The sequence below is a fragment of the Gekko japonicus genome, unplaced genomic scaffold (assembly GCF_001447785.1).
Source record: "Gekko japonicus isolate JY-2015 unplaced genomic scaffold, Gekko_japonicus_V1.1 scaffold19, whole genome shotgun sequence".
In the NCBI taxonomy this organism is placed as follows: Eukaryota; Metazoa; Chordata; class Lepidosauria; order Squamata; family Gekkonidae; genus Gekko; species Gekko japonicus.
The window spans coordinates 760,395-775,638 of NW_015164664.1; the positions used below are offsets into that span (position 1 = coordinate 760,395).

The 15,244-nt window shown below is 47.5% G+C and overlaps 2 protein-coding genes across 2 annotated transcripts; one reads left to right on the forward strand and one right to left on the reverse strand.

Moving 5' to 3' along the window:
• The first annotated feature begins 2,697 nt into the window (after nt 1–2,697).
• On the forward strand, nt 2,698–9,520 carry LOC107108546 (centrin-1-like). Its single transcript, XM_015408990.1, has 5 exons — nt 2,698–2,857; nt 4,348–4,506; nt 5,514–5,642; nt 7,455–7,592; nt 9,231–9,520. The coding sequence occupies exons 2-5, from the start codon at nt 4,381–4,383 to the stop codon at nt 9,315–9,317; spliced, it is 480 nt and encodes a 159-aa protein (XP_015264476.1). The 5' UTR covers nt 2,698–2,857; nt 4,348–4,380; the 3' UTR covers nt 9,318–9,520.
• A 623-nt stretch (nt 9,521–10,143) lies between these two features.
• Nucleotides 10,144–14,095, reverse strand: LOC107108549 (ES1 protein homolog, mitochondrial-like). The gene is made up of 4 exons (XM_015408994.1): nt 13,957–14,095; nt 11,711–11,882; nt 11,333–11,534; nt 10,144–10,826 (listed from the first exon to the last, which is right to left on the reverse strand). Exons 1-4 carry the CDS (start codon nt 14,062–14,064, stop codon nt 10,634–10,636), a joined length of 675 nt encoding a protein of 224 aa, XP_015264480.1. The 5' UTR covers nt 14,065–14,095; the 3' UTR covers nt 10,144–10,633.
• Nucleotides 14,096–15,244: the final 1,149 nt, after the last annotated feature.

The window sequence follows — 15,244 nt, forward strand, 5'->3', positions numbered from 1 at the left end:
GGAGGAGGAGTGGGGAATCCAACCCAGTTCGCCAGACATTGTGTCTGTGTACTCCTACTTGACAAAGGAGTTAAGCAGGGCTGCATTTTGTCCTCTTTTTAACCAATACAACAACAACTTGGTGCAAAACCTAATAAATATAAGCTTCCATTCTCCAAAGCTTGCTGATAAAAAAATTCCTGCCTTGCTATATGCAGATGATACTGTTATTCTATCCCATTCACAGGTGGGCCTTAGGAAACCACTCCATGCCTTTACTGCATACTGTAAAGTGGAGCAGATAAACCACCAAAAAACGAAAGTCCTCATCTTTACCAAAAAGCATTGAAACCATAGATAGCAAATAAAGGCTGCAACACTGAACAAACAAAAATCTTTAAATATCTTGGCACAGGCCTCCATGTTAAATGTTAGAGAGCTCAGTCAATGCATGCTGCAGAGACTGCCCACAGAGCATCCTCCACCATTCTAACATTCTGCTTCGCAAAAGAGTAATTCCTGCGGTAATCAAGGTCTTCCAAGAAAAGTTTGTTATCCAGCTCTTATACAGTTCCCAGCTCTGTATTTACAAAAAATAGGCATTTACTGGAAGTTCCTACGAGTAATCTTTTGAGTCCCACAGTGTATTCCAAATGCCCGTCTCAAATTAGAGGCTGGGCTGATCTTGGAGACACGTATGTGGATACTTACATCCACATACTGGCTAAAGCTCATTTTCAATCTGGTAGGTCTAGTATCCTTGATCCTTGCTGATAGCTGCTGCTCAACTTGGCAAAGAACAGTTGATGGGAAACTCCAGAAACATGGCCTCTCCTCCCAAGTTTTACTACATATTGGGTATCAGAAAGCAGAAGAATTAAACTAGTTCTGGGATCATGCTCTACAGCTAGATAGGGCACAGATATAGAAATACTCAGTTATTCTGCAGCATGCCGAATGTTTTCAACCAGCTGATTATTTTAGATCTCTTGAGATCTCCAAATATTGGAGACTACCCTGGCCTGCTTTAATGCATTACCTGGAGCCCTCCTGGAAGGCAGCTACCATTGTCTTCATTGGCTTTGTCGGTGTCACACGGAACGTAGAGTCTACAGAACATGTTCTTGCTGCATTGCCCATTCTATGACATCCAACATCAGTGTATTGCTCCAATTCAGTCAACTCTACAGGGAAGCTCTGAACAGCTGTGTGTTTCCTCACAGATTCTTCCCAGGAGACAATAAAGTTGCCAAATTATGCTTGTGGATGTGTGGGATATGTGAGTGGCTGACTGAGTCCTAATAACTTTGCCCATCTTGCCGGAGGAAGGTATTACCTTTTCTGTCCCACTTAATCTGCTCATTGTTTTCTGCTTGTTGACTGCATGTATTCTCGTTTTAAATTCGTGCTGACTCTTCAGAGCTGATTTTGTATCTTAATAAAATCTGACTTGTACTTGCCTGTGAAACCTTAATAATGTTTAATATCTATGATGGGGAGGGGGGCAAGACATGAAACGGTTATCATTGGTTTCACCCAATCACCAAACCAGTGTGATGCTTGACTGTATTATATTTGCGCCCTTGCCCAGCTCGCAAATTGTCATTAAGATGATCAGTAGGTAATAATGTAATAGTATGAGCCTACTGCTGTATATAGATCTGGAGCTGCGGTGGCTCAAGTGGTTAAGACACTGAACTGCAGGCTGCGGAAGGTCAGTACTTCAGCAGTTTGGGTGCCGGATAATGGAGTGAGCTCCCATCTCTAGTTCCAGCTCCTGCCAACCTAGCAGTTTGAAGGCAAGAAATTGCAAGTAGATAAATAGGTACCACTTCGGTGGGAAGGTAACAGCGTTCCGTGCACCTTGGTGTTTAGTCATGCCGGCCACATGACCAGGGAAATGTCTTCGGACAGCGCTGGCTCTTCGGCTTTGAAACGGAGATGAGCACCGCAACCCTAAAGTCGGATTCGACTGGCTTTCGAGCAAGGGAACCTTTACTGCTGTATATACATTTGAAGTAAATTTGAGTTGCCTCTAGGGGGACCTAGTATTCGCTTAGATAAGGGGCTTATGAGGTGGAAATCTAACAAGCTGAACATTTTGAATCCAAATACCAAGTGGGCTCTTCAAGGGAGAAGGTATTTTTTATGTGGTAGATGGTGAGAGCATTTCCCTGAGATGGGAAGACTTCCATTCTCTGGACTTTTTCAGTATTGGTGGGGTTGGTCCATTGTTTCCCTTTCTGTGGCTGATGCAGCTGTCCTAAAGTAGTTGTAAGTAAATGCCCGCCTCAGTAGCAAAGCGCGTAGGGACCTAGTTAAGGGAAGATGTTGGCATGCAGTGGGTCAGACCCACACTAACTTAGCAAGGCGTCTTGAGCATGCATTCGCTGAAATTCTCCACCCAGCCACTGCGTTTCATGGGGTTGTTCCTTTACCTTTGTTGCGCAGGGGGTAGCAACACTTCAAAAACCAATTTCTAGGTCAAACGCCCTTTAAACACAGTCCTGTAGCGTTTTCAGAACGAGGTTCGCGTTCTCTCTTCGCCGTTTTGCAGGCGCTAACTATATTCGCCGCCATAAAGACATTGCCACGCGCGTTCTGTCCGAGCCGCATTCCGCCTACCCACCCTGTTGTCATAGTAACGGCGGAACCAATGTCCACCAAAAGAACTGTTGTGTGGATTCCACCCCCTTTGCACTCAGGCGAGCCCTGTGTGTTGTTCAAGACGCTATCGGCCAGGCAGGGCAGCGGCTAGTAAGGGAAAGTGAGTGGAAGAACGAGTAGAGTGCGGCTGGATTTAAATATTTTTGCTGCCCAGGAAAGGGGACGACGCCATTTTGTAAGCGTGACTGGCAGCGAACTCTGCCGTGGTCAGGTGAATGCGCGTTGCCGGGGTTCTGTGGCTTAGGGGGGCGGGGCCCGATGGTGTGGGCGTGGCAACGAGACCGTATTAGAGCTTTCAACGGCCCTTCAGGACTCCGCCGTTTCTCTTTATTCAGTTAGTTGTTACGTGTTTAGGAATGTCCGAACGATAAGCAGAAATTCAACCGGAGAAACTTCCCCTGCCCTTCCTGCTCAGCTTCCCCACCTCCTTTATAAGCCTGAGCAGCTGTGAAATGTAGATTTGGGGGTGGTGCTAATGGAGGGCGGAAGTTTGGGGAGGGGGGGGTGCTCGGTGGCCGTGTGTGTGATGCCATGATGTCCACCAACTAAAGCTGCCATTTTCCTCAGTGGAACTGTTCCCAGTACTCTGGGATCATTTTAATCCCAGGAGACCTCCAGGTCCCTGCCGGAATAAACATAGGAGTCTGCTAGAGCACACCTTTCCCAAGGTGAATCTTGCTGCAGGAAGCTATAAGCACCCCTGGTTTGTCCTCACTGCTTGTCCTCACAAGGTGGCGCATTTCCTTGCATTCTGAAGTGGGGGGGGGGGCGCTCATGGTAACATTCACCTCTTTGTGTTTCTCTGTTCATGGACCTTCCAAGTGCTGAGTGTATGAGCACTGAAATACATTCAGTGTTTTGCAGCCCTGATTAAGGTTAAAAAGCTGTTAAATAAAGGACATTCTTGACTGTTTTGGCAAAGGGACCCCCCCTTGCAGTACACAACCCTACCTTAAAGGTTATTAATATAAATTTTAATGAAATACTAACCAGTTTTCTAATCAACCATGTGGACAGCATATAGCAGACATGATACAATGTACCTAGATGGTGCATTTCACTGGGTGTAAAAATGCCTGTCTGGTGTCTGTCACTTGGGATGGGGCCACTGTTGAAAGGGCTGCTGTTAACTGCTGGATCTTGTCTAATAAGAGAATTGGAGCATAGCCTTTCCCTGATGATCTCAAAGGATAGAACCTGTTGTATTTGTTTAATGGGTTTATTAGTTACTTTGCAATTGGAAAAGCTTTTGTAGTGAATTAGAAAGTGGTCAGACGCAGTTAAGATGAGTCAACTATACCCAGTGAGCTGTCAGGAAGCATCTTCCCTCAGGTCCTCTCCACTAGACAGAAAAATCCTGGGAGTCCCATATAGTCACACGTGAACAGACATGAAACTGCCTTGCACCAGAGGTCTTTCACATCACCTACTACCTAGTCCCTTTAACCGGAAATGCTGGGGGTTGAACCTGGGACCTTCTGCATGCCAAGCAGATGCCCCACTACTGAGCCACAGCTGCTCCCCCAGAGTCCTTTTGTTTGTTTCATCAGCCTCTGATCTGGTCTGTTGGGAGCAGACATCACCTCATTCAACTACGTGGGGCCCGTGGTGTGGGATGAACAGCAGTGTTGTTTGGGACAGTGTTGTTTGGAAGAAGGAATCTCAGTGGTGTCTTTTGCTTTGGTATTGACCCTCTTCCAGGCTTCTAAGGCCAAAAAATCCTTAGTAGGGGGAATGGCCCAGAAACGAAGAACTGGCCCCAAGCTTGAACTCACTGCAGACCAAAAGCAGCAAATGCGAGAGGCTTTTGACCTGCTGGATGCTGATGGCACAGGCACCATTGACGTGAAAGACCTGAAGGCAAGTTCCTTGGTTTTATTTGCTTCCCATATGCCAAAAGACCAAAGTGGAATCCCTTGTTTATTTCAATAGTCACAGAGGGATAGCCAAGCCACCTTAGTCTGTTGCAACAAAACTGGACAGGAATCTTGTTACAAGACTAATAAGATTTTATTCTAGCATAAACTTTTGTGAACTAGAGCCCATTTTGTGAGGTGCATGTAATAGTTCTTACTAAGTAGATGTTTATATATGAGGTTACGAAGGAAAAAATATAAATGGCAAGTCAAAGGCCGTGAAGTACAAGGTAAGATATTGCCAGGTAACATTCAAAAGTGATTGAAATACATCTCATCCCGCATTTTATGGCCAAACATCATTGAAAGATGCTGTCACTATGGAAAGGGTTTTCTGCTATGGTTATGCGAGTCCACCTAAACAAAGCGAACTATAAAAGTACTAAGGAAGAAAATTAAAAATGCAGGCCCTATTTTTATCTGGCAGGACTGCCTGAGGAAAGTTCTTTTTGAAATCCATCATGAACTGCCTGTCCATATTCCTTCAAGCCTATCTCTGTTTTATTAGGACACTCAAGTGTTATTGAACACAAAGTTCATTTTGAATTTATTTAGAATCTTCTAGCAGTTGCTAAAGTATTAGCAGTTAAATGGTGTACTTCCACAGTACTGTCTAGTGGTTTAGGAGTGACAATACTTTACAGTTCAAGAAAAAGGGAGAGCAAATCAAATACAGAACTTTGTTAACTAAACTCTGTTACACAAAACACTCTGAGTGCCTTGAACAGAAGTTTGTGTGTGTGTCCCCCCCCTTTTCTTGAAGTATCTGTTGTGTCAATGGAGGTCTTACTTGGATCAGTCTTGGGGGAGGGGAGTTAAGTCTTCCCCCCCTAGCACTGTGTTCCCTAACACAAGTGGCCCTGGGGAGTAGCTGCCCTGTTGAAGGAAACTTAAAAGTATCTCTCAGTGCCTTGTCTTTCTTTGTTGATACTTGCCTTGTAATGTCTGAAGGTGTCCATACGAGCACTGGGGTTTGAACCCACGAAGGAAGAGCTCAAGAGAATTGTGCTTGAAGTGGATAAGGAAGGATCAGGGAAAATCGGCTTCGATGCCTTTTATTCTGTGATGACTGAAAAAATGGTATGTCTGCAATTCAACAGTGTATATAAATGGAAATGTTCTTTAAGAGTCTTGAGGCACTACAGGGACTGTAAGACCTATTGTGGCAGATGGCGTTATGGCTTAGCAATGCCCATTTTGTCAGATGGATGTGGGGGGTGGATCAGAGCAGGTGGGAAAGCACGGGGGCAGCACAGTAGTGGTAGGGGAAAGTGTGGTCAAGTTGCAGCTGACTTATGGTGATCCAGTAGGGTTGTGAAGACAAAAGGCGAACAGAGGTGGGTTGCAATCGGCATAGTGACCCTGGACTTCCTTGGTGGTCTCCCATCCATGTACTGATCCAGGCCAACCCCGTTTAGCTTCCGAGATCTGACAAGATTGGGCTCGCCCAGGGCCATCCAAGTCAGGGCGGGCGGCATAGAGCCTGTGACATTTCTGTGGGATTTCTGCTGCAGTTTCTAATGACAGAGATATTTCTGTACAACAAAAAATTGAATGAGGGGAATGTAAATACAAATGTTTGTCAGTGCATTCAAGGACTATGGACTTTATTTATTTACAAAATCTATATGCTGCCATTCTGCTCAGTGAGGGCCCCCAAGTGTTTAACAGGTAAAATAAAACATTATAAAATCATAGGATTAAAGCAATTGCTAAAAACAATTAAAACCAAAAGTAAAATACATATTAAAAGTATACATAAAACACAGAGCCGGAAGGAGGGATCATTGAGGGAATGTGAAGTGAAACAAAAAGGCTTTACCCACTGGCAGAAGGGGACAGATGAATATCCCTGGGGCTGAAAAGGCTCCCTTGATTAATACCAGATGGCAAGGCACTGAAAGCAGGGCCTTGGAAGATGACCTTAGTGGTCAGGTATGATTTTATGGCAGTTAGTCCCTCAGGTATGCTGTCTCCATGCCATATAAGTCAACAGCATCACCTTGAATGGGGCTCAGGAACAAATTGGGAGCCAATAGAGGCAGGCCAAGACTAGAGTGATACGGTTGATATGACCAGTCTACAGCCTCACTGAAGCATTCTGCACCAATTGAAACTTCCAGGCTTTATTCAAAGGCAGTCCCACATAAAGCACACTGCAGTACTGTAAGATGTTACCAGGGCATGCACCACAGTGGCCAGATATTTTCTGCCCAGGAAAGGATGCAGCTGGCTGACCAGTTGAAGCTGGTAAAAGGCACTCCTGGCCACAGCTGCCACCTGCTTATCCAGCAGTATACCTGGGTCCAGAAGCACCCCCCAAGCTATGGACCTGTTTCTTCAAGGGGAATGCAGCCCCATCCAGAAGACTGAACACCTTAAACCCTTCCTCTCAACAATAGCACTTCAGTCTTGCCAGGATTCAGCTTCAATTTATTAGCCTGCATCCATCCCAAGACTACCTCCAGGCACCAGTTCAGGGTTTCTACAGCTTCCCTGAGGTCCACCAGAAGTGTGAGACAGAGCTGAGCATCACCCACATGTTGGTGACATCCCAGCTCAAATATCCAGATGAGTTCACCCAGCGATTTCATATGGATGTTGAAAAGCATGTGGGGAGTCCAGTGGCCAAGGGGACAAGCAGCTTTTGCCCCCCTTCTGAAGCCAAATTCTAGGTGGCAGACCGAGCCAGGCAAAATGAGTGCCAAATATGATTCAGCCCCCCACCCTTCCTCCGAGTGTGTGAGCAAAGCCTTTCAGTGTAAAGGAAATGTTAGCAGCAACTGAGCACAATTAATGCTTGTGCTCGGCCTTAGAACTTGAGAAGAGTAGGGATGGCCATAGAATTCAGGGGTCTGGGTGTGAGCCTTTGTCCTACATTTCTGTGTTAAGTCACAAACAGATCCCAAAGAAGAAATCTTGAAAGCTTTCAGGCTCTTTGAGGACAGCGAGAGCGGCAAAATCTCCTTCAAGAACCTCAAGCAGATTGCCAGTGAGATAGGAGAGAAACTGACGGATGAAGAGTTGCAGGTGGGTGTGGCAGCTTTTCTCTAATGAAACAGAGGGAGGGGTCCTTCATGTGCCATAATCCCCCCCCAAGCTTGTGGAGGCCAGAGGTCAGAAGCAAACTCTTTACGTTTTCTTTGTGTAGAGCGTGCGTGGAGGGGATGTGCATGAGTGGGTAGCATGGAACCCAGGGGTCCTTTCGTAGAAAAAGAGCTAGGGGAACTCATTAGCATAACTCATTAGCATATGCCACACCCCCTGACATCACCGGAAGTGTGTCATAAGGCCACACCCCCTGACATCACCGGAAGTGTGTCATAAGACCACACCCACCACTCAGTTAGTCTTAGTCTTAAAGGTTAGTCTTAAAGGTGCTATTTGTTAGTCTTAAAGGTGCGGGAGTGCGAGGAAGCCCCGCGAAGGCCCCCCGCCCCCAACGGTCCCCGCCGCCGCCGCCACCGCCGGCCTTGCGGCTCCATTGCTGAGCTCCATGAGGGGCCCGGCGGTGGACCTGCAAGGCCGGTGGGAGTGCGAGGAAGCCCCGCGAAGGCCCTCCCTGGCCCCAGGCAGGCAGGGGTGGGGAGAGGCGGGGAGGAAGCAACTTACCGAGGCGGGGAGGAAGCAACTTACCCTCCCTCTTCTCCTCCCTCTTCTCCTCCCTCTTCTCCTGCCTCCTCCTGGCTGAATGAGGACCGGAAGCAGGGCGGCCGGAAGCAGGGGGCGGGGCTTCGTCGTGTGATCCTCCCGAATCGACCTCTGATGGAACCAGTGATCTAGTGAAGAGGCCGGGCTACATGTCTTCTTCCCCCAAAGGGCTGAATTACCCAATTGCTGGAAGGGGGGAAGAGCAGGATGAAGAAGAGCCCCTTCTCTCCTGGGATGAGGATGCCTGATGCATCCAGAATTCTTTGCCAAGCTATGAGCCTAGTCCAGGATCGCCAGCCTTTTCTGTAAGGAGAGCTACTTCTGAGTAATAAAAATTATCCCAAGCTAGTCCCTCTTCCACCCAGCAAAGTTACCCAGCTTTGCTCTGTCCTAGAAACAGAATATGGATTAGGAAGAACTCCAAAAACGAAGCTATCCGCTAAGTAGCACAGAGGATAATCCCATGGAAGTTTCTTCAAAAAATAAGTAAAACCCAGAGCAGAACTTTTTTTTTGGATATTTTCCCTGGTTTTCTAGGGGATGGATGAGGTGCTCTCAGCAGCTGACGAAATGATCCGTAGCTCATGAACTACCTGTTGGACCCCTGACCTAGCCATTTGATCTGCATTTGTATGAAAGTGGGGTTATTGTTTCAGTAAAGTGCCCGACTGTGGGGTTAATTTCTGAATATCTTAAGGAACTGAGGATGGCTCTGAACACTTCTCTAAATGTACATGATAAACCTAGCAGGCATTATGTGAAAAGGGGGGGAATGATCACCTCTTTCTCTTCTCTCGTTGATCAGCTGCCAGGAGCATTGCTGCTCATTTTGGCTCCCCTGATGGCCGGGGGGGGGGGGGGGGGGGAGGGGGGAGATGTTGTTTGCATTGGTCTATACGGGGCATTTTCTCACTTTATCTGTCTGTGCATATCTGTCTCTCTGCACATACACACCTGCTATAGTCATCTTCTCTGCAAGCAGCAAGGCTACAGTCTGACTCCCTTTCTGCCCTGCAGGAAATGATTGATGAAGCTGATGTGGATGGTGACGGGGAGGTGAATGAGCAGGAGTTTCTGAAGATACTGAAGAAAGTTGACAATTAATGCTGAATTTCTCTTGTCTCTTTGAGCATGATTGTAATCAGAGCTGGGAAGCTCTGCCCTTTCCCCCTCAAGCCTTCCCTGTTCTTCAAGGAGCAATGGAGATGGTGGTGGTTTCTATTCAGGAATTACAGAATGCACTGACCGGCAGGGCGGTGGTGGAGCGTGACTGGTGAGAGGAAGAGAAGGCTCTGTAACTTTTTGCTTTTCAGCTCCCAGTGTGCATTCAATTCACATTAAATGCTTTATGCTGTTTCAGAGCTGTTTCACAGTGGATAGTTGGTGTGTTTTCACACTGGGTTGGAAAAGGTTATGCTGGGGATCATGGGACCTGCATGGACAAAACCCATGTGAGACAGGGGTTATAGGAAGGAGGAGAATTGAGCCAGTCTGAGCAAAAAAGCTGGTTGGATCCAACCCATCATGTCTGTCCCACCTGCTCTTCACAGAACTGGGGAACAGAGCCACCTGCAAGAGTTCCTGTCTCTCCCAGAAGCAAAAGGAGCCTGTGGTTGGCTTCCATGCTCTCTTTCACTTACATCCAAATCCCAGGCAGCTGGCCATTATTTTAAACTGAAGGGCAGAACAGAGAGGCATTCTGTGCCACCAGCCCAAGCATCCTCCCCTGTCCCCCAAACTGATCATTAACCTTACCCTTACCTGCACGTCATTACTGATTGTGTGAGGAGAGAGTTCTGCTTTCATTAAAACAGCCCTTCCAGGTAGACCTTGTTGTTCTGGGAGGCTTGGGGCCCTGACTCACTCTTGCAGTCCTCCAAACCTTTTCACCCCTGCACGAAATAAGCATCAGACTGCCAGTCTAGCATGGTTCCAGTTTTATTTGGGGAGGGGGGGTGTATGGAATGTGGGCAGGAGGGAATACACCAACATCCACAAGGTGATAGCCAGCTGTTAACCATCATCATCCAGCCCTCTTTACGTATAGCCATCCTTTTAATATCCATCTTCTTTGTCCCAATGGGTTCTTCTTCACAGTCTGTGGCTCTGGGCATGATGAAGCAGGCAGAATGTTTGGAGCTGGCTGGAGGAGAAGGGAGAAGTCCTGCTTCAAAGACAAATGACCTCTTCTCCTCCTGCTGCCCAAACAGGGCCTAAGTTTGAGGCAGGGGTGCTGTTTGCAAGCAAGGAATTGGCTTGGGAGGGGGAGAGTAGTGGGTGGGGGAATGACCCAAGGATGGCATATGTGTGGATGGGCTGCAGATGCCCCTTTAACCCAAATTACTCCCACCCACCTCTCCAGGAAGTGGCCAGAGCTTTTCACTAGCAAGGGTGAAGGGAGGGGATGGGGCCTGTTTCCTTCAAGCAAGCTTTAGCACTTCTTTGACCATCTTTCCGATGCCGTCATAGATGGTGTGGATGGGCGCATTGCACATGAAAGCACTCGTGGTCACCAGTTTGTGTTTTGCATCCACATGGACCTCATCGACATTTTTGTTCACGTGTTTGCAGCCCAGCTCCTTCAGGGCTTCGGCGGTCTTGGCATAGGGCCACCTGTGGAGGCAGAAGTGAAAAGGCAGGGAGATCATTCCGGTGGGCCTATTTAAGAGGTCAGGTTCCCTTATGGAAAATCTGGACAGGGCTGAGGGAAGGTGGTGACATTTTCCTCCGGGGTGATCAGGGTACTGTGTGGACTAGACTTGTATCTTAACAACACCATGCTTCTGAGGTAGATGGAGATGGACAGCTTTAGAAAATTCATTTGGGGAGGGCAGTGTTGGGCCAGTTCTGCATGCATACGTGCCTCCCTTTCTTTCCACCTGCAGGTCTCCCTGTACCACCTACAGCTGTACTAGCCGCTGCTGTACTTGAGCTGACACCCCCTCCCCTTATAGTTCCTTCTCTGGCTTGAGAGTTGACCAGGCAGTGCCTGTGCTGTCTTTGCAGCTTGGAGGGCTAGAACCTTGCTTTTCAAAATGAGCCTCAGAATGCCAGGCTCAGTAGGAAGTTGGAACAGAGCTGCCCACAATCTCCCACCCCCAGCCAGCTGGAGCACTTACTTCTCGCATTCTGCATCATGCCCAACAGTGACCTCACAGCCTGGAAGAATTTTGGCTGCCAGCACGGGAGAGATGCAGCACAGACCAATGGGTTTCTTGGCTGAGTGGAAGGCCTTGATGGTATCTTCCACGAGTTTGGAGACTGTACAGTCCTTCCCATCCACGGCCCAAGAGCAAAGGTTTTTAGCCACTCCAAAGCCACCTGGGAATAGGAAACAGGGTTCAAACAGGATGCCAGTCATGTCAGTGATGTGTCAGATTAGGAAGAGAATGTGAGAGCCCAGGGGGACCTGATGTCATCTGCTAAATTCTGAAGCCCGTGGGCAGGGCCTGTTGCCATACAGAGGGCAGGATTTAAGTTCAGGTGGCTCTTCCTACCTGGGATGATGAGGGCATCTAGTTCCTTCACATTCAGCGTAGCCAGATCTTTGATGTTGCCTCTGGCGATCCTAGCACTCTCTACCAGGACGTTGCGTTTTTCCTCAGTTGGCTGCCCCTTGATGTGGTTCACCACGTGCATTTGGTCGATGTCTAGAGCATAAAGTTCAACCTGGAAAAAGACCATCACGTTGATCTTGACATTTTGCCAATAAGCCAGGTTGGTGGACTGGGCTTTGACTATTCCTGCAACCTTATTTCTGCACAGAGGCTCTGAGACCTTTAATGACAGCAGAGCAGGCAGGAAGCCAGTGGGGAAGCTTTTTCCACTTTGGAGCTGCAATGATGGGGAAAGCGACAATTTCTGTGTGCTAAAGGCGTGGAACTTTTTGCCCATGAACCATACTTGTGAGGAAGGTGACTATTCCTTTCAGAGTTTTCAGGAAGCAGTGGGTGAGTTGGGGATTCTGCAAAGGAACTGGGAGCTTTCCTGATCCAGGAGGTAGGTATTCCCTTTGACTGTACAAGGGTACTTGGTTTAAAACACCCATTTTCTTCTTTAGAGTGTTAATGGCAGTCAAGTGGAGAACAGTGAAACTGAGTGGTGGTTAAAGAGTTAAACCTCTTCTTTCTCTACAAGATCAAAGGGCAAATTAAAGAGGTATGAGCCTGCATTTTGCATTATACAGTTGGAACAAGAATAGTGTCATTTGTGACCCCTAACTGGTCTCAGGAACAGTGATACTGCATTCTTCCACAAGAGGGACCCCAAGAATTAAACAAAAGTAGTCTGGAAAGCCCTAACAATCTGAAACCACAGAATGGGGGGGGGGGGGGTTTCCAGCGAGCAAGAAATGAGATCAGTACGCAGAAAACTTGAAGCTTCTTAACCATCACAGATGAAAACTGCTGACATGCAGTAAAATTCAAAGTAAGTTTATTCAGAGGTAACCTCTGCTGTTCTCAGTTAAGCACTGGTGCTTTGGGGTCTTGGGATTTCTTACTAGAAGTGTTAACCATCCTGGCAACCCCTGGGTCTCCTCATCCATTACAAATGTAAACTAGGAAATGGTCTGGATTTCATGGACCCTTGACCCCGCTCTTTTCTCCTCCACTCTTCCATAAAATAATTTCCTACTGAGGATCCAGTTATTGCATCTGAGGAAGTATCCATGAATACAGGAATAAAAATTTCTTAGTATTTTAGGTGCCACAAGACTTATAGTCTTGCTGCAACAGACCAATATAGCCACCCTGCTGGAATTACTGCTGGTTTTGGTGAGTAAAGAGATTCAGACTTATGAAGGAAGAAGGGCCTATCAATGGCTATTATCTATAACAGCTGGAAAGATTCTCTGTACAGAGGCAGTATACCTCTGACTCCAAGCTGCCAAGGACCAACCACAAGGGCTTGTTCTCCCTTTCACATCTTGCATGTGGCCTCCCTGGACCATCTGTCTGTTCTTAGAAAAAGAATGGACCTGCATCTAACCCAGTAAGCCTGTCTTTCATGTCCTTGTGAGAGGCCGGGCTTTTTCAGAAGCAGACTTAAACTGGCTTTTGTTACTTGAAGGAAAAACCTACGTTGGCCCAAATGTACATGCCACCTTCAACTGCCTTCTTTTTGACTCCCCACAGCACCATGGCAATGTCCATAAAAGTTTCTAAACCCAGTCTGTTTTAGCATTGCTTGGGACCACACCCTCCCAGTGGCACCCAGCCACTGACTGCACTATGTAAGTCGGGATTATAAAAAGAAATCGAATCTGCCCCCCCCCCCGAAAGCACAGGAAACTTTGTTGAGGGGCATTACAGCTGAGTGAGCAAACCCCCATAGCTTGCCCCGGTCTCCTGCAGGGCCATCAATCAGCCTCTCTCCGTTGAAGCAGAATTTCTACTCTGCCTTCTCTACTCCTGGCTTTAGAGAACATACAGAAGCAAATGCAGATTAAAGTGTTGCTCAGCTAAAGAAAGTGCACATATGAACAGGCTGGCAGAGCGTTGCAGAATTTCTTTTGCTGGGAAAAAGGCTGGGTTGCAGGGGACTCCGAGGAGGAAACAGATCATGGAAACTTTCCCAGCAAAAATAGAGAGACCGTGGAGCAACTAGCACTGGTCTAGCAGCTGAGGAAAGAATGACACTTGCATCAGAATAAGCAGAGCACTTAGCCCTTTGACCAATTTTGCATTAATAACAGGAAGCAAAATAGTGGGGACTGGCCTTGACAGCGCAAAGAGTGTCTTACCTGAGCCCCCTCCCTGCTGAGATGCACCATGACAGCCGAAGACTCGTGGACTTCGCTACCATCATACACCCCGCAGCCTGAGAGGACAACAGCAACTTTCTTGCCCATGGTGAGCAGTGGGGAGGAGAGTCCTGCTGAGCTGATCACTGGCAGGCTTCTGCTCCCTTGAGGCTTTTGTAGACACAGCCTCCGCCCACAACAGTGAGGCTGGGCATGGTCTTTACTGGCAAGAGGCTTTCCACTCCCTGCAGGCAGGCTGGGGCTGTGTTCGTTGTCCGACTGGTTTCTCCTATTGGTTCCTCTTTCAAGCCTCGGAGCCTGGCCAATCCACTGCCAACCAGGGCTGGTTTGGCACCAGTTGGCTTGGGTCTGGACTCCTTCCAGGGCCATATCAAGATGTTTTGCCAGGCAGCAACCTCTCACAACCAGTCACTTGCAGCCCCAAAAGACCTGCCTTCCTAGAGAGGGTGGTGGTGTGCAAACTGAGATTTGGAACATGGCATCCTAGGTTGCCAGGTTGCCAGGTTGCAAAGGACCCTGGGCTGTGCCCCCTGTGTGGCCATGCTGCTTTCTTGGCAGCCCTGAAAATAGCAGTGCCCCCTTCCATGTGATGACCACTTGGGTACTCAGAGCTTGTCTTCTCGGGAAGAATAATTGTGTAGTACACTGTAGCATGAGATGACAACATTCAAGGATTTTGACTTCATGTATGCCAGCAGTGAGAGCTGCAATTGCATCTGGCTTTCTGAAGCCTGCACAAAACACCATCCTCTGTAATGTAAATCCTGTTGAAAGGCTTCAGTGATGGGGACACATACTGAAGTGGTTACCTGGTAATCGTCCTTGTTGTCTGCTTAATATAAAACAAAATAACTTATTCTCATAGGTCTTACTGGGTCAGATTGAGGGCCCATCTGCTTCAGTCAAGGGAGAACTGCTCTCACATGCCTTTTCAGGCTTCTACAGCACTCTTCTGGGCTCACTGCTGTCAAAGATTTAAACCCTTTGAGCGGTCTGATATTAAGCCATCCTCTAACAGAGGTAGGTGTCTATTGGGTTGGGTTCTTCTACCAAAAGGGCCCATGAACTGTTCTAGTCTCTGCGAGACATGGACTCTCCCTTTAACATTTCATACATTCTATAGCATTCTGTGTGCACCTGGTTAATGGATTTGTTTGCACCCAAAAAGTATAAAATTTATTTCTAAGCACAGAGGTAGAGGAATGAAGGGAAATGTTGGAAAACAATAACAATTCCAAGAGAAAATCAAACATACAGTTTCTGATCT

Bases quoted from the DNA above. Each gene is read 5' to 3' on its own strand.
- LOC107108549 (XM_015408994.1), bottom strand. From the start codon at position 14,064: ATGGGCAAGAAAGTTGCTGTTGTCCTCTCAGGCTGCGGGGTGTATGAT. The intron at 11,883-13,956 runs GTAAGACACTCT...GTCTTTTTCCAG, and splicing joins TCAGCAGGGAGGGGGCTCAG to GTTGAACTTTATGCTCTAGA. The intron at 11,535-11,710 runs GTAGGAAGAGCC...TCCTATTCCCAG, and splicing joins AGATGCCCTCATCATCCCAG to GTGGCTTTGGAGTGGCTAAA.
- LOC107108546 (XM_015408990.1), top strand. From the start codon at position 4,381: ATGGCCCAGAAACGAAGAACTGGCCCCAAGCTTGAACTCACTGCAGAC. The intron at 4,507-5,513 runs GCAAGTTCCTTG...TAATGTCTGAAG, and splicing joins TTGACGTGAAAGACCTGAAG to GTGTCCATACGAGCACTGGG. The intron at 5,643-7,454 runs GTATGTCTGCAA...TTCTGTGTTAAG, and splicing joins CTGTGATGACTGAAAAAATG to TCACAAACAGATCCCAAAGA.